Source organism: Brachyhypopomus gauderio, unplaced genomic scaffold (assembly GCF_052324685.1).
Source record: "Brachyhypopomus gauderio isolate BG-103 unplaced genomic scaffold, BGAUD_0.2 sc40, whole genome shotgun sequence".
Lineage (NCBI taxonomy): Eukaryota > Metazoa > Chordata > Actinopteri > Gymnotiformes > Hypopomidae > Brachyhypopomus > Brachyhypopomus gauderio.
In genome coordinates this window covers 791854-815845 of record NW_027506868.1, presented here as the reverse complement: position 1 = coordinate 815845, position 23992 = coordinate 791854, and the positions used below count along the sequence as shown (strand labels likewise).

General features: G+C 40.9%; 1 protein-coding gene across 1 annotated transcript; it reads left to right on the top strand.

The window, feature by feature from the left end:
* Positions 1–670: 670 nt before the first annotated feature.
* On the top strand, positions 671–23992 carry tnfsf11 (TNF superfamily member 11). The gene is made up of 4 exons (XM_076985396.1): positions 671–954; positions 2532–2561; positions 21825–21951; positions 22040–23992. Exons 1-4 carry the CDS (start codon positions 769–771, stop codon positions 22459–22461), a joined length of 765 nt encoding a protein of 254 aa, XP_076841511.1. The 5' UTR covers positions 671–768; the 3' UTR covers positions 22462–23992.

Sequence of the window (23992 nt, the reverse complement as noted above, 5' to 3'; positions counted from 1 at the left end):
AAGTGGTCCTGTATCTCACAGGGTCCAGGAGTATTTAAGCTGTTTCGAATGCAAGAATATAGCCTTTTTTCTTATGAGGGAGTGTAGATTAATATTGTCAGGTATTTCTATTTTTTGATAAAACAATTCTATTACCATGTCTCATGTTTTACCAAGTGGCAGCTCAGTTGCAGCAGACATTGCATGACTGCATCTGCTGCTAAGGTGAAACTATTTACCCCAAACACACTAAAGGAGTCACATCCTGCCTCCAGCTCTGGCTATGTGAGTCAATCTAGTCTTGTCAGTCAATCCAGCGACTGCATCACTGACGTGGCATCATCCAGACAATTAGTAAGGTGCATCCTCCCATCTCCTCGCAACATGCTTGGTGACAGAACAACCGAGCAAAATGGGAATATTTACAAACATTTCTAATGATTCATACTTAAATTCACTATGAAGTTCAATTTAAGGTACCCAGCACTTCATTGATCATTTTAAACATTCATTGAATTGTTTTGTGCCACTCAGTATTTTATTAACTTTTTTGATGTGATGGGTAGTATCTATTTGTCCTTACTGTGTTTATGTCCTGGGAGGTGGTCTTTGTCCTCGACATGTCCACATCGTCTGGACTGTGGAGTAAGTGACTGCTGCAGAGGAAACTCGTCTATTACCTGATTGGCTGACAGTTAAAGGAGAGAAACTGTATCGCCCACCCACAGTTCATACGAGTCCCGATCAACACCAGCTTCCTGCTCCTCACACTATTAGAAGCGAGAGCTCATGGCAGCTAATTATTGTCGTGGTTACCTGCGGAACCATATGGACATGGAGAACGGCCAGGCGCGGTCCCATCCGGCCCAGAGTCCTCACAGAACTCTGGTGTTCGGGGTTCTGGCTCTTTTGGCGCTGCTGCAAGTCGCTTCGACTGTAACTATTTTGTTACATTTAACTGGTTATCTCCGTGAGGTAAGTTAAGCCATCTGTAATAACTCTTAACTCGTTATGCATGTTAAAAGGAGCATTTTTCTAACACACTTGCTTGTACATAACTCTGATGGCACAGGAGCTGTTTTAAGCGAAATTCAGAATTGGATCACTAAGTCTGTACAGTAAAAAACGTTTAAGGCACAAACTAAGTTCTTTTTCCGAGTTTCTCCTTCTGTGCCCTTTGATAGTCGGCGTGGTTTCATTTTACCTGTCCTGTTTAAATCTGAGTCTGCACGCTGGAAATGGCGGTTGGAGCTTCTCTTAAATGTGAAGATCTTCTTCAGGCAGTGCCATCGTAACGCTTCTCTGAAAAACCTTTCACAAGATTGTGCAGCACGTTGGTTCACGTGTTCGTGATTTTCCACCTCGATAAGTTCACTTCGCTTGAACGTGAAGTCACGTTCGCTTCGCTTCACATTCTGCTACTTGGGTCATACGAATCTGTAACTTCTTCAGTTTCTCTCAGACTTTAGCTGCTTCTTCAGCTCATTCAGGTACGTTTGGGAACTCTTGAAGGTTACTGCACTTTCACTGTGGTAAAGGGATGTCGCGGGTAGATAGGAAAAGGTTGGCTAATACATGATTAATTTGTGATTTTGGCCTGTTATTATGTCACTTTATTACACCTTTGTTATTATTGCACTTTTTTTGTTTTATCCGGTAGATATAGGGTGAGATTATTTTCATGAATTGGTTTTAAAACGTCTCTATAAATTTTACATGGCTCATAGACCGTGTTGGGTGTATTGAGTTCTCAAAGGTCACTCAGGAGTTTAACATTTATTTGGATTTTCCCTGTTTAAACAGTCCTGAGAAAAGAGCTATGGCCACCAACACATGTGTACAGGGATAATCAAACCCAGCTCTCCTTGTTTGAATGCTGTGAAGGATAATAGCATCTTGTTTTGTGAGGCTTTTGGCATGAAGAGCAGTTTTGAGGGGTTTCGTGTCCTAGGGGAGAGTCCAAGTAGCAGACGCAAGAGGGAATGAAGACAGATTTCAGATTGGCTTTGAAAATGGCTGTAGGGAGAAAATCTACCAACAAGACCTTGTAATAAAACCGCTCATTAAAAAAAAAAGTTCTTCACTCTTTTTACGTGGAGAGAGAATAACACACTTTATAGGAGAATTAATGGAATAGTATTCCACTTGTAAGTACTTTATAGTGACTCATGGGTTGGGCTCTTCTCTGCACCTGTGTAGTACATTTGGCTTGTTTTTCATTTTTTAGCAGTGAAATGCTGGACCAATTATTTTATGTATGTCTTGACAGAAGGCATCACTTAACAGATATAATCCTGTGACTTCATGTTCTTAACCTGTCCTCAGCCAGCATTCAAAGACGCAGCAAACCTATCAACATGTCAGGCAAAGACTCACCCTGATCTTTAGAACTGATCTTAATTTTTTATTTATTTATTTAGCAGTGACTTTTTCTCAAGTTTATAAAAATGCCAGCAGACTGCTGTTGCATACTAAGGCATTAATGTTGTTTTACAACAGTAGTTTTTCTTGAATGAACACAGATGTGAGACTGAATGGTGTGCTTTTTTCAGGTGGACATGTCTTCTGTGCAGCCTGCTGAGGTGAGTTTATGTGCGTTGAGAACATGCCTTACGTTTCTGTCTTTAGTGCCATTTTACAGATGACTTGAGCAGATACAGCTGATTTTTATGGCTATGTGTTTTTGTCTTTACTTGGTGCTATTCTGCTTTAAACCACACAGCCCTTAAAAGCTACACATTGAAACTTTACTGAAACATGACATTTCCTTCATTATCTCACACCAGGAAATATTAGTGCTTGTATTTTCCTCTTATACTAAAAATGGCCATAACTAGTGTGCAGTGGAGCAGATCTAATGTTCATCTTTTATTAATAATAACCAAGTTACATTCTTCCCCAGTATGTGCTAAGAGCTGCTGCTTTCTCATAATTTGTTTAAAGTAGAGAATAAACATTGCGCTGCATACCACAGCGGCTGTAAAACATTTCCTTAATCATGGTGTCTGTGCAAAGGTCAGCCCAGAGAGCTTGGCTGTGCTTTTTGTCAGAAAAAATACAATGAGAAGTTAACCTGCGTGCCATTTGTCCACATCTTTGCAGATCTGTTTGTGAACAGTGATGTGTTTATAATCACAGCTTATATCCGATAATATTAGCTGCATGTTGAACAAAGATGGGGGGGGGGGGGGGGGGGGGTGTGAATATCTGGCATAAGGCCTGGGTAGTAGCGTCATTATCATAATTACTAGCAGTAATCACCTGCACAGTCAGGCAGGTGCAGCATGAAAACTGGGAGAAGACGAGCAACATTCAAGATATTTGTGTTTTGTGAATAGTCCTTAAAAGTGTTTTACTTTGATATATTATCCCTCTGAAACAAATCTGAGCTCCCACACTGCCTGCAAAGAAGAAGATGTTGTCTCATTCTATTCACAAGGGGTTGAGTAATGGGTCCTTGGTCATACTCTGTTGTCTGTGAACTGGAGTTCCAACAGTTTGTGCTAGACAGTGATGAATATCAAGTTATTATAATTTCTTCTGAGAAAAAGCTAAATCTAAACAAAAAAAATGCTGTATAAATCTTTCATGTCTCTTGTTGTGTTCTTTATTGTTACAGCCTATTTGGAGAGGTTGTATATACTGGCACACATTCTGTTTGTGGTCATCTCAAACTCTTATAGTCACAGTATGTGGACAAAGTCCAGAACTCTACACTAAAGCCAACAGATCTGTGTCTTTAATACAGATTGCAGAATTATGGTGTTTACTGTGAAATGGTAGCCATAATATTTGGGAACGGTTGTGAAAAACATAGTATTACATTTCAGGAACATTTGGTATATTGTGCATAGGGTTGTCCCGATACTAAGAATTACAACTTTAAAAAATATTGAAATTTGATACCATTTTCAATACCAAAGTCAGATACTGTGCTCATTTCCGTTTTAAAGCCTTTTTATTTTTTATATAAACAAACAAATGAATTGTGACGGGCAGGGTGAGCAACTAAAAAGGAAGCGATCACGCCAAGTCTCAGGGAAAGAGGATGGTTTAATAGAAAGTGCGCAAACCAAAAACCCATGACATTGTTCCAGATTAAGGAACTAATAACCAGCAGTCAACTGGTACAAAGACAAGACATATATAGACGAACAACCGACCCTCAGGTGAGACGGATCACGGGTCCCGCCCACCTGAGGGACGAACATCACGTGACCAAAACAGGACCGCTGCCGCTGTAAACGGGGGCGACCGGCAGGGCCCCCTCCCCCCCCCCCCCCACAACGTGACATGAATATTGTATTTTGTTTCACAAATGTCAAATAAATAAAAGGTGTAGTCCCAACCACATTAAAACAGAAAAATAAATAATTGCACATTAATATAAATTAACATAAATAATAGTAGTGCACTCTGGAATTCACATTTAGAAGTCAAAAAAGGCTAGTGCAAAAAGTGTATTTTAAGTATACTTTAAATAACTTTAAGTAACTTTAACTTTTAATTTTTAAGTAACTAAAACCTCAGTATTAGAGTAGAGTTCAGTATTTATAGATGATTGATCCGTTGTAGTACGATCACTTTTTTTTCTCTCTGTATGCTGTCGCACATTTTGGGGTGGCGAACGTAAATTGTTGACGGGGGGGAGGGGGATCGATCGATCGCCAGTGGTTGGCCCCACAGCTAACTAGTAACTCATTGAATCATAAATATAGATCAGAGGTAAATAAACCCTGAACCCTGAATAATTGGATCTTATTATTAAGAGGGCGGGACACTTCGCCTGAGGGGGCAACGGCCCCTTTTGCTCCCCCGTGGCGCCGGGCCTGATTCTTTGTACAAATCTGCGTGCCAGTCCTTCAGGTGTTTGGCCAAATTCATTGTGATAAGCTAGGTTTATACTTTCGCAAGTAACCGTAGCACACAAGTCCGCACACCTTGCGCGAACGGCAGAGGCGTTCATACTTGCTACATCTCAATTTTGTGTTTCAATTTTGAAAAGTGCTGGAATTTAGGCTAAAATACTTGAAAATGCTTGAAATAGTAACTACTTCATTTCACAACAAATAGCTGTCTGACTGAACAGTTCTCTTAATACGAACTGTTCAGTTAACAAATACGAGCCTCTTGTAATTCCAGGACGAAACATGAGAGAACGTGAAGACATTAAGATTGAGCGTTTTGAAAATAAACAACCATTAAATAATGTGATGAAAAAGCGAATTATTTCAAGTATATGTATAAATATTTAAATTAATTAAGTTTAACGTGCTGGGAAATATTGAAATGGACCTTGAAAGTGACATACAAGTGCTTTAATTCCACCTTGTAGAGGTGTATGAACCTGGCAAATGTGCGAAGTTACAAAATTCGAGAGGTGCACGACCTCGCGACTCGACAGCGCACGAGGCCAGCGCAATTACGTCATTTTCGCCGCGTGGAACCTCGTGCCGCTCCCAGCGCGTCAAGTATAAACCAGGTTTTAGCAGTGTTGACTTTGTCGCTATATTTAGCGACTTTTCAGACCCTTTTCAGGCTCCACGTCCACACTGCAAATGAACTGCGCTTGCCCAAAGCTGCTGCTGACGCCCTGCCCCGTATTTACAGAGCGGGATGTAAATATAAATGCTTTAGTCTTCAATGAGACAAGAAAAGAAATCACTGTATTTAACTCAGTCTCAGTCATTCTTCACCTCATTCATTCCTGCTAACTGCTACTCTTATACTAACATTTAACAACACAGCAAAAAAACTATTTATGTAATTTACGTAAAAATGATTTATACAAAGCATTAAAGTCAAGTGACTGCCTATTTCAAAGGCAACAGATGTTGTTCATTTTTACTCACTTTCTTCTCTGCCAACGTTATTCCTTTATAGCTTTAAAAACATGTATTATGCAAATTAAGTGGTGATGTCATTTAGCAACGTCTAGCGACTTTTAGGACAACCAATAGCTACTTTCCTTACTGAGGAGTTGGCAACACTGGGCTTTAGCGCCCTTCGTTGAAATGTTCCAAAAGCACCGCTTGCAAACTGCTGCTTTCCTTGCTTATTAAGACAGGCTGGGAACACACTGCATTTGCTTTAGCTGCCATTTTAGCATTACAAACTGTTCTGTGCATTACGGCAGCTTGGGTGGGTCAAACGAAAGCACATTTTATGTAAAAAGAATCGATACTTAGAGAACCGAGTATTGTACCGTTTCAGAATGTTCTGTATCAATACATATCTATATATATCGATTTTTATTTTATTTTATTTTTTGACAACACTAATTGTGCATATGATATTTATGTTCAAAAAGTGATGTCTGATATTGGTTTCATGTAGATTCAATAGGCACATTGAGGGTGAAAAACAACAACAAAAGATAGCACTAGCACCCATCTGATACTATCTGATGCCTCAGTTAGTGTTGTAGCTCTATAGCACTTAGCATTTTATATTTAGATAAAATTAATTACTGGGTATGCAGTTTACATTTAGCAGGATAATGTAGCTGATGATGGAGATAAGCAGTGAAAAAGCTGAGATGAAATGAGCCATTTGTGAAAAGAAATATGTTTTTGCTGTTGTTCAGCTGTTCTTCATATTCTTAAAGGAATACTTTAGTGTTAAGCCTCAAGCTTAAAGTTAACCTCAAAATGCATGTTTTATTCAGCATTCAGAATATGCTATAGTGGCTTAGGGTGTTGTGAGTTACAGATGATGCAGAAATGCTGTGGAATGGTGGAATTCTGCCATTATATCTATGGCAGATCATGTTTGGTTCCAAGCTTGTGAGCTTCTAAACTCATTCTGCACGTATTTGAAAGTCCTCTCAATGCTGAATAAAACATGGACTTTGAAGTTTCTTTACAAATGAAATGAAATGAAATGTGCCATATTTTGTCAATTGTGATTTTTACACCCCAATCGAAATTTGTCCTCCGCTTTTAACCCATCTGTGCAGTCAGAACACACACACACACTAGTGATTACTAGGGGGCTGTGGATCACACGTGCCCAGAGCAGTGGGCAGCCCTAGCCCGGTGCCCGGGGAGCAGTTGGGGTTAGGTGCCTTGCTCAAGGGCACCTCAGTCATGGCCTGTCTGGGAATCGAACCCACGACCCTCCGGTCACAAGACCAGTTCCCTAACCGCCAGGCCATGACTGCCCCTGCCCCAATCACAGATGTACATTACATATTTATGTTAAATGATACTAAAATGATGCACAAATGAAAAAAAAACATTTGATATAAACATATCTGTATATTTACTCATACATTTGTTTGTAAGGATGAGCCTCATATCATTAGCTACTGTTATTTGGTATTGAAGTTCAGTATCTGATATTAGTTAGTGCTTCCACACAGTTGTGCTTGCTAGTGAAAATAGGCCACAACAGTAAGACGTGGTGTCTTGGTTTACCCTTAGGCTCAGGATGGTTGCTGTTAACATCTATGATATTGCTTGGATCTTATGTCAAATCTTGAGAGAGCACCAACCAAACTATTATTTCACTGAAATTATCTAACAAATGAAAAATGAATAAAATCTATCAGATGCACATGTAGGGACACAAATCACTTTATCATAAATCAGTATGTTCTTTATGTAGTCTTTTTCAACAAATTTAATAAAATGTTTGCTTCTTCCTAAAAACACTCATCTGTTCCCAAGGACATGTAAACAAACATCTTTCACTTCACTCCATGAAGAGTGATTAACAGGATCCCATGATTACAACTTGCAAGTATTATACAGTCAAAGTGGCCAGGAGATCAAATAAATCAACTCCCTCTCTCAATATTGTCATGAATACTCTTATTCCCAGTGTAGAAAGACACATGCAATAAACAGATTCTCAGATGACCAGGTTTACAACACACCTGTGGCACACCTCTCACACCTATGATGCACTTCTGAAAATATTTTCCTTCAGCCTCATTGTAAGCTCATAAACTTAAGATGCATCTTTCAAGTGCTTTCTTGTATTTTCTTTAAAGGTTTCATTGTTTCTTGTTAAGATGTCAGACACAACATAGCGACATTCAATAAATACAATGTTTTTGTTTGTATTCTCCCCTATTATGCATTCATAAGTATCATGTCAACATTGGTAGGCCTGAGAATCATTCCTAACTACCACTAAATATATTTTAATTCAACGTTAGATTAACATTCAATTGCTCAATCAAATCAAATCAAATCAAAGTTTATTTGTATAGCGCTTTTAACAACTCAAGTTGTCGCAAAGCAGCTTTACAGGGTTTACAAGGTTAACAATACTATGGGTCCAGAACCCTAATGAGCAAGCCAAAGGCGACAGTGGCGAGGAAAAACTCCCTATGATGGTGGGAAATAGGAAGAAACCTCGGGAGAACCAAGACTCAAAAGGGAACCCATCCTCCATTGGGCGGCCCGTTAACACACAAATACACAAGTCACACACAATTCACACAATCAGACTAGGTAAAAGGTAGAATTGAAAGTTCTGGGTTTTGATATTGTCACTGTAAATGTCTGTTGATGAATGCCAGGCTTTCATTCCGTGTCGGAGCAGTGATGCTGGTATTGTAGGCTCCGACTGCAGTGTTACTCCCCAGGTGAACCCCGGTATCAGCACATCCACCGGCAGCCAGACCATCCCCCAGGTGCCTGCAGGTGCCTGTATCCAATCGTCTTGGGTAGAGCCATGCAAGAAGATAGATAATACAGACTGAGTGGACATGAATTTAAACCACCATTGATTTAAATGTACGTAGCTCACGTGCCAGTGATCAGCATGTGGCTCCGGCAGACTAATCTATAGCAGCATAACTAAAGGGAGGGGTTCAGAGGTGACTACAGGCATGAGGGCTCACTGAGACATTGCTTTCCAGTCAAGTCATAGTCACAAATAGAGTGATGCCAAGACACAGCTGGATGACAGCATCAACATCTCAGATCTCAGAAATCTCAATGTCTGGGGGCCCCCAAGCCCCTACACCTTACAAGGGGAATTTTAGCTGAAGGCTTGACTAAACAGGTGAGTCTTAAGTCTAGATTTAAAGATTGGAACTGTGTCAGAATCTCGGATTGGAGCTGGAAGGCTATTCCATAATTGAGGGGCTTTAAAAGAGAAAGCTCTGCCTCCGGCTGTAGTTTTACTAATTTTTGGAACTAGGAGAAATCCAGCATTTTGGGAGCGCAAAGGGCGAGATGGGTTGTAGTAATCAATGAGTTCACTCAGATATTGTGGGGCAAGACCATTTAACGCCTTATAGGTTAACAGGAGAACTTTAAATTCAATGCGATATTTAATCGGCAGCCAGTGTAGTGCGGCGAGAGTGGGAGTAATATGATCGAATTTCCTAGCCTTGGTTAGGACTCTAGCTGCGGCATTTTGTACAAGTTGTAGCTTCTTTATGGACTGTTTAGAGCATCCAATTAGAAGACTATTACAGTAGTCCAATCTCGACGAGACAAAAGCATGAACTAGCTTCTCTGCATCAGCTAATAAAAGTAAGTGTCTCAGCTTGGCAATATTACGTAAATGGAAAAAGGCAGCCTTAGTGACATTGCATACATGTGTGTCAAATGAAAGATCAGAATCAATAGTGACACCTAAACTTTTTGCAGTAGATTTTGGTGTTACTGAAAAACCATCTAGGGTAAGGGGAATATCAGCCCAATTGCTTCTAACAGCTTTAGGCCCAAGAATCAGTACCTCAGTCTTGTCAGAATTTAGTTTAAGAAAATTAGACGCCATCCAGTTTTTAATATCCTGGACGCAGTTCTCAATCTTGAGAGTTGTGGTGGTATCATCTGGATTAGAAGATATATACAACTGAGTATCATCTGCGTAGCAATGGAAGCTAATACCATGCCTACGAATGATAGTGCCCAGTGGTAGCATATATAATGAGAATAATATGGGGCCCAGTACAGATCCTTGAGGGACACCATACTTTACTTTAAAATGCTCAGAGCATTCGTTATTTACTAGCACAAATTGGTAACGATCTGTCAGGTAGGACCTGAACCAGGAGAGTGCTTGACCTCTTATGCCAATGAGTGTCTCCAGTCTATTAAGTAGAATATTATGATCAATGGTGTCAAAAGCAGCACTGAGGTCTAGCAGTATGAGAAACGAAATGTGTCCTTTATCAGAGGATATTAAGAGATCATTCAGTACTTTAGTTAGTGCTGTTTCAGTGCTGTGATGAGCTCTAAATCCAGACTGAAATAACTCTAAGACATGTTCTGTCTGTAAGAAGGAAGAGAGTTGTGAAGAAACTACTTTCTCTAAAATGCCCACAGCAGGAGTCCAACTTGTTATAGCAAAGTTTAGTAACATAATGCATTTAATGCATGAGAGACTTTTGCACCATGGAATGTTTCTCAGTGCACGAGTTCCAGACATACAGATTATATGGACGCAGCCCCGTTGACAGGGGGGGATAACCGGGTCTAGTTATTTTAAATATAATCTTGAAATCTTTCATTAATATAAAATTCTGTACCCAAAATAAGCTCAGTGGCTAAAATATATATGTTTTTTACCTATCTGCATATTTTCCATTAAGTGCATACACCCCTGCCTCCCACTGAAAAATGGTTTGATCCAGCACCGACTGTAGCCGGCTGGTACCCGCCCAACAGCGGGAAATACAGTGGTGGATAGTTAAAGTAAACAGAAATCTGGAGCACAGAAAAGAAAGGAAAAACATTTACCTGACGAATTTTAATGTTGCTTTGTGTTCCAGGTTTGAAAAGTGCTGGAATTTAGGCTAAAGTACTTGAAAATGCTTGAAATTGTAACTACTTCGTTTCACAACAAATATCTGTCTGACTGAACAGTTCTCTTGTATTACGTTAACAAATACGAGCCTCTTGTAATTCCAGGACGAAACATGAGAGAACGTGAAGACGTTAAGATTGGGCGTTTTGAAAATAAACATCCATTAAATAATGTGATAAAAAGCAAATTATTTTGAATCATTTCGAGTATATGTATAAATATGTAACTTAATTAAGTTTAACGTGCTGGGAAATATTGAAATGGACCTTGAAAGTGACGTACAAATGCTTTAATTACACCTTGTAAAGGTGTATGAACCCTGCAAACATGACTTTGTTCATTGCGCTGAGGCGCGGCGCGCGCAAAGTTACAAAATTCGAGAGCCGCACAACCTCGCAAATCAGCGCGTGAGGCCCTCGCGCCCAGGTGGTGCCACTGCGATTACGTCATTTTCGCCGTGCGAACCCTCGCGCTGCTCGCGACGCGTCAAGTATAAACCAGGCTTCAACCAGTCAGCTGTCAGAAACAGCTTTGATGTGTGGCTATATTATATACCATATGACCTAACACAAGGATTGTCTGCTACAGAGGAAATTCAACTGACGTGGGGGGGCACACATGAAACTTTTTTGTCCCGGGTCCCAGCAAGACTGTCAACGGGCCTGTATGAACGCACAATAAGATGAGCATGATGGAGATGACTGAAGAGGCTACGCTGGTGGATGGGAAATTTAAATATAAGAAACTTCGAGATGGAAGTACAAACACAAATAGTGTTATTTGCACTTTATGCAGGAAGGAGTTCGCTTATCACAGGAGCACTTCCACCCTTCGCTACCACCTCAACTCAAAACATGTTGGGGCTAATGCGCAGGTCAGTAATGATAACTTAGCTGCTAAATGTATTCCTAGTACAATAGGAATACATTTCCCGTATTTCACATCCTGTCCCGGGTTTTTTTTTTTTGAAGTGAGGAAATGTACAGGTTTTTAAATTACCTTCATTGGACCATTAAGACTGGATTAAACTTTCGCGAGTGACCGTAGAGTGCGACTCCGCACACCTCGAGCGGCGGAGGCGTTTAAACTTGACACGTCACATTATTATGTTGGCTTGTTTGTCATGTTGTTCGCTCTCTGTGGTCGAAGATAAAGGCTTACAAGATCGCTGCAAATTGCGTCAACTGATACAAGTTACGAACTGCCGTCCAGAAAGACAATGTCGAAGAAAATCCAGCAGCTGTATAATGAGGAAAGGGAAGTAAAACAGGTTATTGTGAAGAGCGCCACAAATGTGGCTTTGACTGGGGATCACTAGACCTCTGTTAGCAACAAGAATTATCTTGGTGTGACAGCTCATATTATAAATGATGAATGGAAGATCCAGTCATTTGCTTTGAGCATGCAGACCACCAGACCACCACTTCTAGGCATGGAGATGCCTGTGGCAGAGGCCTGGGAAATTAAAGAAAAAGTATACCATCTAAAATGGTATTAAAAAACATCTTTTGATTTACTTCAATTCTTCTTATTCTTCCAATATCCTGAGCAAAACTCCAAAAATTAAACATTTTTTTCAGAATTTCCAGTGTTCTGAAAACCGTTTGCTCCGTTTTCTGCACTCATCTATTGGTCTGTGTAGTAGACTGGTGGAAAAATAAACAAGATGTTGAAGTTTATGATTATGTTCATTGATTCATTCATCATTCAAACTTAAATTAATATTTCTCATGTTAAATACTGAAATGTGATTAATTTCGATGAATTAATTACAAAGCTTCTGATTAATTCGATAATTTTTTTTGATCGCGTCCCACCCCTAATATATATATTTTAGTTTTCCTGCACATTCACATACAAACTCACAAATTTAACTAAAAAGTTGCTTTAGTTTAAAGTCTTTATACTCTTTCTTTGTCTAATATTGTCATATTTTATTTGTACTGTAGTTTTTGTGTCAATGTTTCATTTATTTTCATTTTTGAACACATCAGACTTGATATCACTCAAATGTCAGTTGTTACAAATGATCAAAAAGTGATGATTCTTTGAGTAAAATATCTGGGGTGGGTTTCCCGATAACGAACGATCTTAGAAACTTGCGAACAACTTTAAGAACAACGTAACTTTAAGAATGCCAAATTTGAGTGTTTCCCAAAAGTCTCCCACTTTACAAACGAGTTCTAAGTAGATCTTTGCATCTGCACTGGAAAAGCTCCGCTAGTCCAAAACCAAACCACCGATTTACATAATTTTTTTCATTATTACGACGCAAAAGGATCATTGGCAAAATGACAATCATAAAAACTAACAACTAATAAGTGTTGAAGTTTCAAATATAAGAAAAAAATGAGTAGAACTCTAAAATTATTACCTTTTGCAATTCTGACCGATCGTAGGCTTTTATCAAGGCTATAAATAGGGCACACAATTAACCTTTCACACGTTATTCAAAACCATGGCAAACATGCAGAGAAAATGAAACTTTCTGCCGAGTGAACTGAGCCAAAAACAAAAGTATACCATTTTTAAAAGCTCAAGGAAGTTCCTCAAATTCAGAAAAAAGCTAAACAAAAATGGGATGATTTTGCCACGAATATCAGTGCATGTTGTGGAAGAGATCAGACATGGCATGTGGCATGTCTTCTGTAGTCAAACCAAAAATAAGAGGACAGAACTCAGAAAGGAAAAGGGCTAAGACTGGTGGAAGTCAAAAGTCCACAAGTTCTCTTACTGTTGAGGAGGAGAAGGCACTGGGGATACTGGGTCCCACAACTACTGAAGGGGACTTGATTCCAGGGGATTTGATTCAAGAGTATATAGCTTCAGAGTGGATACCCACTGTCAGCTATTATATGTCCACCATCAAATGCACTGTCCCTAGCCATCTGACACACTCCAGAATTGGCCCAGGTAAAGGAGTCATGAGTACTCCCAGGCCACTTGGCCACAATGTCCGTGCAGAGACATATTCAAGCAGAGAAGCCTTTACGGCAGAAGTAGATTGGGCTCAAGAGGCTGGGAGTGTGTATGGGGATCAGAGTGCCGTCCACTGCACCAACAACTCTAGGAATGTTTACAATTACATGAAAACCAATTTTGGTTTCATGTAATGCATCCCTAGTCCTTGGAATTTTTATATATATTGCTACATTGCGAAACAATGCTTTAGTAACAGCATGCACACATTTAGATACGTCAAGTTTGCTTAGTCCGTGGGCATCACCAACAGTCTGCAGAAACCCGCCAGTGGCATGAAATCGGAGGGCTGTCAGTAACTGCATCGGGGGGCCAAGGGCAAAATTCTGCATTCAGGCGAACTACATGGCTTCATGGACTAGTTTGTCTTCTTAAATTATGTGTTATATTCAAAGCCAATACTCTGCAGCACTGCCACACAAGTTAGCCTTAATCCAAGTCACTGATTTGTGCTACCGATTAATCAATCAATTTTATTGGTTAAGTTAAAAAAAAGCTTAATAGGCCAACTTGTAGCCATTCCTTTGCAAAGAATGTGAAAGTCTGAAATGTTATTAACTGCACGATGATGAACGGAGAGATTAGATTTTGTTTTGGGAACATATCAGCTAATGTTAAATAATTCAAAGGAGTAGGCTACATTTGATTTTTGTTGACAGGTAATGTGGTATTTGCGATGTAATTACTTCAAAAGAAAATACTAGGCTAATTATACACATAAATGCAAATGTTGTAATGCAGTGCTTAAAACCAGCATGAGTGAAATTAGCTCCTCTGTACTTTTGAGGTAGAACTGCATGTGAGCTTCGAGTTAAGAAGTACTTAGTGAGTTATGAATGGGTCTGAATATTCTTAAGTTACGAACGACTATAAGAACGACGTAAGTTACGAAGAGTTTCAGGAAACACTCGTAAATGTAAGAATATTTGTAAGTACAAGGTTACGAAGTTATGAACGTTTTGGGAAACGCCCCCCTGAACTGATATTACTTACACCTTTTTTTTGTATAGAACCTACAAGTGTTCATTTTGACAGCAAAGTTTGGTTTAGTTTTAGTCATCATCTTTCCTCTAAAATGTCAAAATTTAGTAATCTGAATTGGTTTTAGTTTTAGTCGACTAAATCCAGTCAATTTAGTCTACTAAAATATAAAGGGTGCTCTTTCTTCAGTTCCCTTGAATTATTTAAGTCATTATATACACATTATATACACTATATTATATGCACAATATGAAACATTTGTTAACCAATTATGTAATATTATATTTGAAAGATCTATACACACACAAAAAGACTGAACAAACAACATCTTTAATTACCTGGCCTTGCTTTATTTAGCATAACAATTACAAAATATTGATGACGAGTAGGCCTGCTCTGCCTGAAAAAATATGTGCATTGTTCATAACAAATTGCATTTTATATTCTTTATAAAAATAACCCAAAAAACTGGGTACCGTAAAAGCAGCAGTGCCACTTTCTACGGTGGGACATGATCATCAAACGCAGATGGCTGGAGTTAGCTAGCTAGTTTCCTGATTGTAGTCTGGACACACTGCCCTGCACATTATAGCGTTTCACCTGCTTTCCGCACACCTGATACAACTAATCTAGTTATTAACACCCCTTACTGAGTTAATATGAGCGTTTTACAACAGGACACGCTTTAAAATGTAAAGAGCAGTGTGCTTTGAGGACTAGGGTTAGGAAAGACCAAGCTAGCGTTAGCAGTGGTAAAGCTAGCTAACAATGGTGCTGGAGGGCTGAAGTCCACCGTGGTGTGGTGATTTTCTATAAACACAAAGGCTAAACTGAGATACTATATGGATATTTTTTGTCAACAACTGGCGAAATTAGGCTTTCATACATTAAATCATGAGTTCACAGGCTAGAATGGTCTTCCCGACCTTAGATCGAAATTGTGCAAGTGTGTGTTTGATTGGATGGCTACCCGGTCCCGCTTCGCCCTATGTTCCAAAAGTACTTATGATTGAATGTTTTACCCTGCCTTTCACAAAACTAAATCAGTTCTGATTGGATCCTGTCCCTGCCAAACAGTTTTGTCTTGTTTGTATTACTTGATGAGAGTCGAATAATTTAGTCATGGTTTCTAATCCTTTTTTGTTTTGTTTTTATTTAGTTGTCGTCTCGTTTTTGTCATTAAATAAAAAGGTTTGTTGATGAAGACTATGAAAAAAATAGTTTGTGAATGAAATTAACACAGAACCACCATAACTGATACTGCAGTGAAAACTCTAGAAACTCTACCCTTACCAATGAGCAGTGTTGGGAACGTTACTTTAAAAAAGTAATTAGTTATAGTTACTCACTACTTGTACAAAAAAGTAACTGAGTTAGTAACTGAATTACTCTATAATAAAAGTAACTTGTTACCAGGGAAAGTAACTATTTGCGTTACAGTTAAAAAAAAGGTTATATGCCAATTAAGTTTTTTTTTAAAAAAGCAGTTTTCACAGTCAGTTGAAATGAGTAGATCAGAAAATTGTTTAACTTTTGATATTTATTGCACATCCACAGACCAGTGCAGGATAAAATTGTGACGTCGGGTGCAGCGCGAAGGATGAGACACAAATCCCGGCTTGGTCACAGACGTCAAGTTTATTGTGACACAGAATAGCGCAGTATGTGCACGTTTAAACACGTAACGTAGACCTGAAATGTTCAGACTTAGACAACATTCACAGAGAACATTCAGACTCAGACAACGTTCACAGAGAACATACACTGCGCGAGCGCACATTAAATAGACAAACCACATTAGCCCCGCGTGATTACGAGACGATGCACAGGTGAGACGGATATTCACAAGACCCCACAGACCGCACCCACAGACAACCGCACCCACAGACAACCGCACCCACAGACAACCACAGATGCAGACGAGTACACGTGGACCACGTAAACACACGCCCAAAAGGGAGGGGCCGGGGTCCTCACCGTGACAGACGCCCCCTCCAAGGGCACTACCCGTCCCGGGGTGCCAACAGGACTGAGTGCCCCGAACCCACGACAATGGGCGGATCCGACGCGCTCAGTCCTGCGTCTGGGAGGTGACCGCCCTTGGCGAAGCGTCCGCCACGGACCGCCTAGAACACCCTCCCTGGGAAGACGGGGGAGAAGACGTTAGACAAACACAACGGAACGTTTACAAACACACAAACAGGTACACTTACACAAATAGGCACAAACGGGAAAAGGGGGTTTGGCAAACATACGGGAAGACTTACGAACACTGGCACACACACACATGAAACAGGCGCCAGGAGGAGAGCTAACAGGGGAGAGAGACCAGGAGCTGCTGGCGCTGCGGTGGGCGGTCCTCCTCCAGCCTGCGCTGCAAACCGTCCACCGGGTGCAGCGCGGCTGGCGGACGCGCCTGGTGCAGTGCGGCTGGCGGACGCGCCTGGTGCAGCGCGGCTACTCCCTCCCCTCGGTGGGCCATATGGGAGTCCGTCCTCGCCCCGCGATTGCCCTCTGGTCCCGGCAGTGGGAGTGTCTTCCTCCATAGCCTCCTCACTGCCACGGCTCCAGCTCATGGGCTGCTCCGGGCTGCCACCCCGGGAACAGTCCATATCGCTTCCTGGGGAGCTCTCGGGGGATGAGCCAGCCTCCGGACTCCTCCTCCCCTTCATCGTCCCGGCGGAGAGCTCAGAAGGGGGTGGACTCTCCTCCTCTTCCTCCTCCGTGTAAGACCCATCATCCATGCGCCCGGAGCCACCCGAGCACATGGACGGAGGGTAGTCCTCCTCCTCCCTCCCACCGTAGTCCATGGTGGAGGCGGAGTCCTCAGACGGAGGGTAGTCTTTCTTCTCCTCCCTCCCACCGTAGTCCACGGTGGAGGTGGAGTCCTCAAATGGAGGGTAGTCTTCCTCCTCCTCCCTCCCACCGTAGTCCACGGTAGAGGCGGAGTCCTCAGACGGAGGATAGTCCTTCTCCTCCTCCCCCTCGCTGGGCGAGTCCTCCTCCCCAAACTCGCTCTCCGGAGTGCTCTCCATAGAGCAAAGCATGAACGCACCCATCCTCAGAGGTGAGGGGTCGCGGGAAGGAGAGGGGTGTCGCTCTCGCCACATCCGCCGTGCCTGCTCGCGGAAGTTGTCCGCTATCTCGGGGACGGAGGATTCCCGAGCCATGCGCAGCATATAGGCGCATAGCAGGTCCTGCTCCATGAGCTCGGGGTTGGCGGTGGCTTGGCAGCGCTGGCCAGGAGAAGAGGCACGATGGCGCCGCTTGCTGGCTCGATTGCCCCTCTTCGGTCGGGTGGCGTAGCCCGGCATGGTGTCTCACACGGCTCGTCGTTCTGTGACTTCGGGTGCAGCGCGAAGGATGAGACACAAATCCCGGCATGGTCACAGACGTCACGTTTATTGTGACACAGAATAGCGCAGTATGCGCACGTTTAAACACCAGGGTACCCGCGGGTCCTTAAAAAGTCTTAAAATGTCTTAAATTTAGTTTTCCATATTCAAGGCCTAAAAATGTCTTAAAATGTCTGGAATTTTATGAGGGGAGGCATTAAATTATTATAAGTGTGTGTTGTTCAGTTGTTCTGGCGCGATGTGAACTTTGCCGAATCTAGCGCTAATGCAGAAAATAACCGCTCCAGGGTCCTAGTGCTAGATTCCTAGCGTTGGAGTATACAGCCTCAACAACGTCAACAATTTTCGTTCGCCACCAAATCCCCCCCCCCCCCCCCCCCCCCGTCAACGATGTGGAACACACCTGCATCCCCAGTAATAGTATTATTTTTTCTTGTGAGAGGTATTAAAAAGGTCTTAAAAGTCATTGAATTCGAGATTTAAAAATGTGCAGATACCCTGAACACGTAACGTAGACCTGAAACGTTCAGACTTAGACAACGTTCACAGAGAACATTCAGACTCAGACAACGACGAGCACAGGACACTGCGCGAGCGCACATTAAATAGACAAACCACATTAGCCCCGCGTGATTACGAGACGATGCACAAGTGAGACAGATATTCACAAGACATATCCGCACCCACAGACAACCACAGGCACAGACAAGTACACGTGGACCACGTAAACACACGCCCAAAAGGGAGGGGCCGGGGTCCTCACCGTGACAAAAATCCTTTAAAATCCCAAATCTTTGGGGAAAAAAAAGCAAAAGTAAACAGTTACACTATATATCTATGAAATTAAATTAAATTGTCTCAACCTGAGACAACTGGTTTGTTCAAAACAGAAGTAAACTTAACAATAAAACCTCTATTCTTAATTAAATAAATCAAATACACAGTCTGGTAGACATTCAGGAACTTCAAGTATTTTCTTAAATAATGTTTATATCGCCTTGAAAATGCAAATTTTCTTCGGCTTGCACCTGACGCCATTTCGGCCTCTTCTCCATTTGTGTCATGTCACTCGCGTGCTTCGGCGCGCGTGTAAAAACACTGATTGGCTCTGATTGGCTATCATAACGCTGCCTTAGCCAATCGCTTACTGACTTGTTAAGTTAAACAGGTGTTACACCGAGAACTGTGACCTATCAGGATCTGTTACTCCTCACTAGCCTGGGCAGCGGTCCGCTCGCATTAGTATATCAATATATAGTAACGCACCGCTTTTAATGACCAGTAACGTAAACGGCATTATAACGACAGGAAAAGTAATTAATTATATTATCCCGTTACTAACAAAATGACGCCGTTACCTAACGCTGTTATTTTTAACGGCGTTATTCGCAACACTGCCAATGAGCAGTCATCAGAAACCCAATAAAGAAAAAAAATGTTACAGGGAAAGAAATAGTGAAGAAATAGGAACATAGTAATCAAGTGGCTTCAAATATTCAAAGTATTTTAATCTGGATACTCAAAGCGAATAATGAAAATGGTATTTTGGTGATGTGAGCAAATGTTTTAGAATTTTATTAAAAGTTTTGTTTTAATCAGGTATATCAGTTAAATATCAAGAGTTACAGTAATGAAGAGTCAGTCAGTCCCACAAAGCAGTCAAAGTCAAATTTATTTATATAGCCCTTTTTACAATGTGTGTTGTCACAAAGCAGCTTTATAATCGTATGGGTCCAGATCCTTAATGAGCAAGGGCCAGTGGCAAGTGGCAAGGAAAAACTCCCTATGAAGGGACAGTGGCAAGGAAAAACTCCCTATGATGGTGGGGATTAGGAAGAAACCTCAACCAACACTCAAAAGGGAACCCATCGTCCATTGGGCGGCCTGTTAGCACAAGTCCGGATCCTGCAGATTTCTCCTCTGCAACATATGAAGGATACGACCCTTCCTTTCACAGCAAGCTACTCAAGTGCTTCTGCAGTCTCTAGTAATCTCTAAGCTGGACTACTGCAATTTCCAACTTGCAGGTCTTCCTCTACGGGTCATCAGACCTCTACAGCTAATTCAGAATGCTGCAGCACGACTGGTCTTCAATCTCCCCAAGTTTTCACATGTGACTCCTCTGCTACGCTCTCTTCACTGGCTTCCAGTAGCAGCACGCATCAGATATAAAACCTTGATGCTTGCTTACAAAGCCAAAAATGGACTGGCCCCTCCCTACATGATGTCCATGGTCAAAAGCCGATCCGTACAGCGAACACTCAGAACCTCAAGCTTGGCTCGACTCGAAACTCCATGCTTAAAGTCTCATGGAAGACAAAGCTCCAGATTATTCTCCGTCCTGGCTCCAAGATGGCCACACCATCTCCTAGGTCAGGGGTCGGCAACCTATGGCATGTGTGCCACTGTTGGCACGCCGAGGCATAATCAATGGCACGCGACACGCTGGACCAGCATCAGCAAAAAAATTACAAATTAATATAAATTATTATATTAATGGATTATATTGTGACTGTAGCGCGCGACTCCGCACACCTCGCGCGAACCTGCGTGAGCGACGGAGGCGTTTATACTTGCCGATCGATCGCGATATAATACTTAATTTGTGTCCATTTACACCTCCCCTCCGCTAACAATTTACACAACTAGAGTGATGCCATGACACAGCTGGATGATGGCATCAACATCTCAGATTACCAGAAGTCTCTCTGGTCTCTCAGCTCTTTAGATAAGACTAGAGCTGATATTTCTTGAAAAAGAATCTGTTAAAAAATGTAATCCTCGTTGCCATGATTTACAGTATACACACTGTTAATTGCTTATCACTAAATTCATTGGCTTACCTTTAATCTGTTGTCAGGGTTTAAGGGGTATATTCAAAGGTGTCAAAATAATTCATATTCATTACTTTGGTAGAAGTATAGATACTAGGGTTTAAAATACTTCTGTAGAAGTATTGACTCAATCTTTTACTCAAGTAAAAGTGTACTTGTTTCAAAACTACTTAAAGTATAAAAGTAAATGTAAGGGGGAAAGTGCCATTAAGGACAAAAACGTAGGCCTTTTGTAGGGCCTATAGGGCACTACAAAAAGAATTTTTTTCTAAAAGCCATAATGATTATTTTAAAATGCTAAAAAATAGGGATACACTAGGCTAACTGTTTCAGCCACATATATGCCCATTTAAACTAATGCATTTTAGTAAAATGCAACTTTATTAAAACCAAATGGTCACTGTGACAAGGGAGGTGCACTACACAAAACCTTTGGTTAGCTGGTCTTCCTGGATACCAGCCTCCTTGCTGGTGCTTGTTTGGGATATTTTGCTCGACTTCTTGAGTCTGCCATGAATAGCATACTAAGCTACTCATATCTGCTATCTCATTGCTGGAGAATCGAGCACAAAGCAATAGAGTGTGGGAATGGTGTATGGTTATATTTCTGATCCCACCATAATCAAATCCACTCATATCTGGATGTCAAGATTTATCTGGATAGTTTTTTCAACGATGACTGAAAAGAAGCCAAAACTGAAATAGAACTAACAAGGCAGTTTCTAAAATGTAAGGAGTAGAAATAAAAAAGCTGAAAAATAATAAGTATAGATACCCCAAATTATATCATGGATCTCTTGTGTGAGAGATATTAAACTTCCTGTCAGATGACTCATATTCCTTCTCTTTGTTTATTCTGAAGTTATTCACGTGGTTCCACGTGTATTTTCATATTTGTCTTTGTCTTCCTCTTCTTCTTCAGGAAGTTCATTCAGAACCTATCATAGCTGATGCACTTAGAGACCCACAGATTAAGGAAAGGTGGAGAAAAAGAGATGCAACTCCAGTAGCTCACCTTTCTGTCAGGACCCCCATTGACTTCTCAAGCAGTAAGCAAATGCCATTATTATTCAGTCTGAAATAAATTTTTATTCCATGCATGACATCATCTAACATCTCCTGTGTTTGGCCTTGCAGCTGACCCTACGGTTGTGACCACAGTCCACTGGGATGAGCTCCGAAGCACTCTGATCAAGTTCAAGTACCATAATGGCCGACTTTTAATGGAGGAACAAGGACTGTATTATGTGTATGCCAAGACCTGTTTCCGCTATGCTGCTGATCATGTCTCAAACAGACAGGATGTCAGCAATGCCCAGTTGATTCAATACATTTACCATGAGATAAATTCACAATCCAAGTTTGGACCAGTTCTTCTGTCAAAGAGTGGAGGCACCTTGCAGTGGAGCCACCGGAACTATCACATGTACTGTGTGCAGCAGGGACGCAGTGTGCGCTTACGCAAGAGTGACAGCCTGTTTGTCAATGTGTCCAACTCTTGGCTGCTGGATCCAGAACCCGAGGGGACTTATTTTGGTGCCTTTAAAATGAGCAACTGACCCTTGTTTATTTTTGCTACTGAACTTGTCTATGCACATTTACAACCTTATGAACATTTTCAAACTGACTAAGAACCACTGAGCACTTCTATTTTATATCACTGACTTTTGTTTTTGTTCAGCATTGATCATTATTATGCATCATTTAAAGGCACATCTGACTTCACCTGTAACTGTTCAAGGTTTAAAAAATCAAGGTTTTGACAGTCTAATTTTAAATACAATTGCAGGTTTTAAGAAAGCATCGCTTTTAGTATATACCTAAATTGCTCTTAATTTAAAAATTGTAAAAATCTCATATGATCGAAACTTTAAAGTTAAAAAGTTTAACATGCAAGTTCAAGCTCGGCTGTCATAGTTTACATGCAGACATTCAGGCAACAAACAAGAAATCTGTTGATTGATTCCGAAACAGATCTGCTCAGTAGGATTAGTGAAGAGTGGGAATGCACATATAAACTTTCCATTTGATTGTGATAGTTTAAATCCCAAGACATTGCTGTGGTTGCAGAGGATTTCAAGTTCTTTATACACCAAGAGTCCGATACCAAGGGCTTGATCACAGTCTCCGAGGCTTCTGATGCCACAGCCACAGGACACAGAGGACACTGAGGACACTGCACTCTGCTGCTCCGAATCATTCGGTTCACCTGCATATGAATATGAAGAACCATCACCAAGTTCTTCATAAGCTGAATCCGGCTAAGCAGGCAGATAAACAACAGCAAAAGTACATCAATGTAAAGGATTACACAAGGACTCCTTTAAAAACATGAATTATATGTGTGTGTGTGTGTGTGTGTGTGTGTGTGTGTGTGTGTGTGTGTGTGTGTGTGTGTGTGTGTGTGTGTGTGTGTGTCCTGCTCTGATAGTAACCCAAAACTTCTGCAGTCTCTGATTGGGATTTTAATGCAATGTTTAAAGAATCAATAAAAACAAACTATCTGTAGCATAGTACTGGCATTTGCATAGCATTTGTGTAAAAAATGAACAAACTATTCACAAGAAGGGCAATAAAATCAAGATAGCTGGACTGTCTTCTAGAGAGTTAAAATGGTTAAAAGAGGAGTACATTGAACCAAATTGAGTTTGGTACACGCTAATTTAAAGTTCTTTTTCATTTTACTCTTTGGAGAAAATGAGAAAATGCACTAAATGTATTTATTTATTTTTTATTGATGAAAGAGAGACATTTGTAAAATGTTCTGTCTTCTTGTAAAGATTATGTACAGTATATGTGTTTGCCTGTTCTCCATTCTTCAAAGTTTTTGGATGACGGACATTGACTGGTCAGTTGTAGAAGCGCTTTTCTTATTTCTGTGAGGAAGCACAGGGCTCATTTTTAAAGCTTATTTTGAGTGGTTTCTCATTAAAGAAACTTTGTATTTATATATCATTTATTTGACGATTCTGTGTGCAAATGGTCATTTAAAGCAGAATTTTTGTTAAACATAATTTCAACCTTAAATTTTAATAATTTTTCATATCTCAGCAAATGTTTGGTTTAATTGTATGTTTATTTATAACATTT

Coding starts and splice junctions, on each gene's coding strand:
- tnfsf11 (XM_076985396.1), top strand. CDS start 769: ATGGCAGCTAATTATTGTCGTGGTTACCTGCGGAACCATATGGACATG. Junction 955..2,531: donor TAACTGGTTATCTCCGTGAG/GTAAGTTAAGCC, acceptor TGCTTTTTTCAG/GTGGACATGTCTTCTGTGCA. Junction 21,952..22,039: donor CCCCATTGACTTCTCAAGCA/GTAAGCAAATGC, acceptor TTGGCCTTGCAG/CTGACCCTACGGTTGTGACC.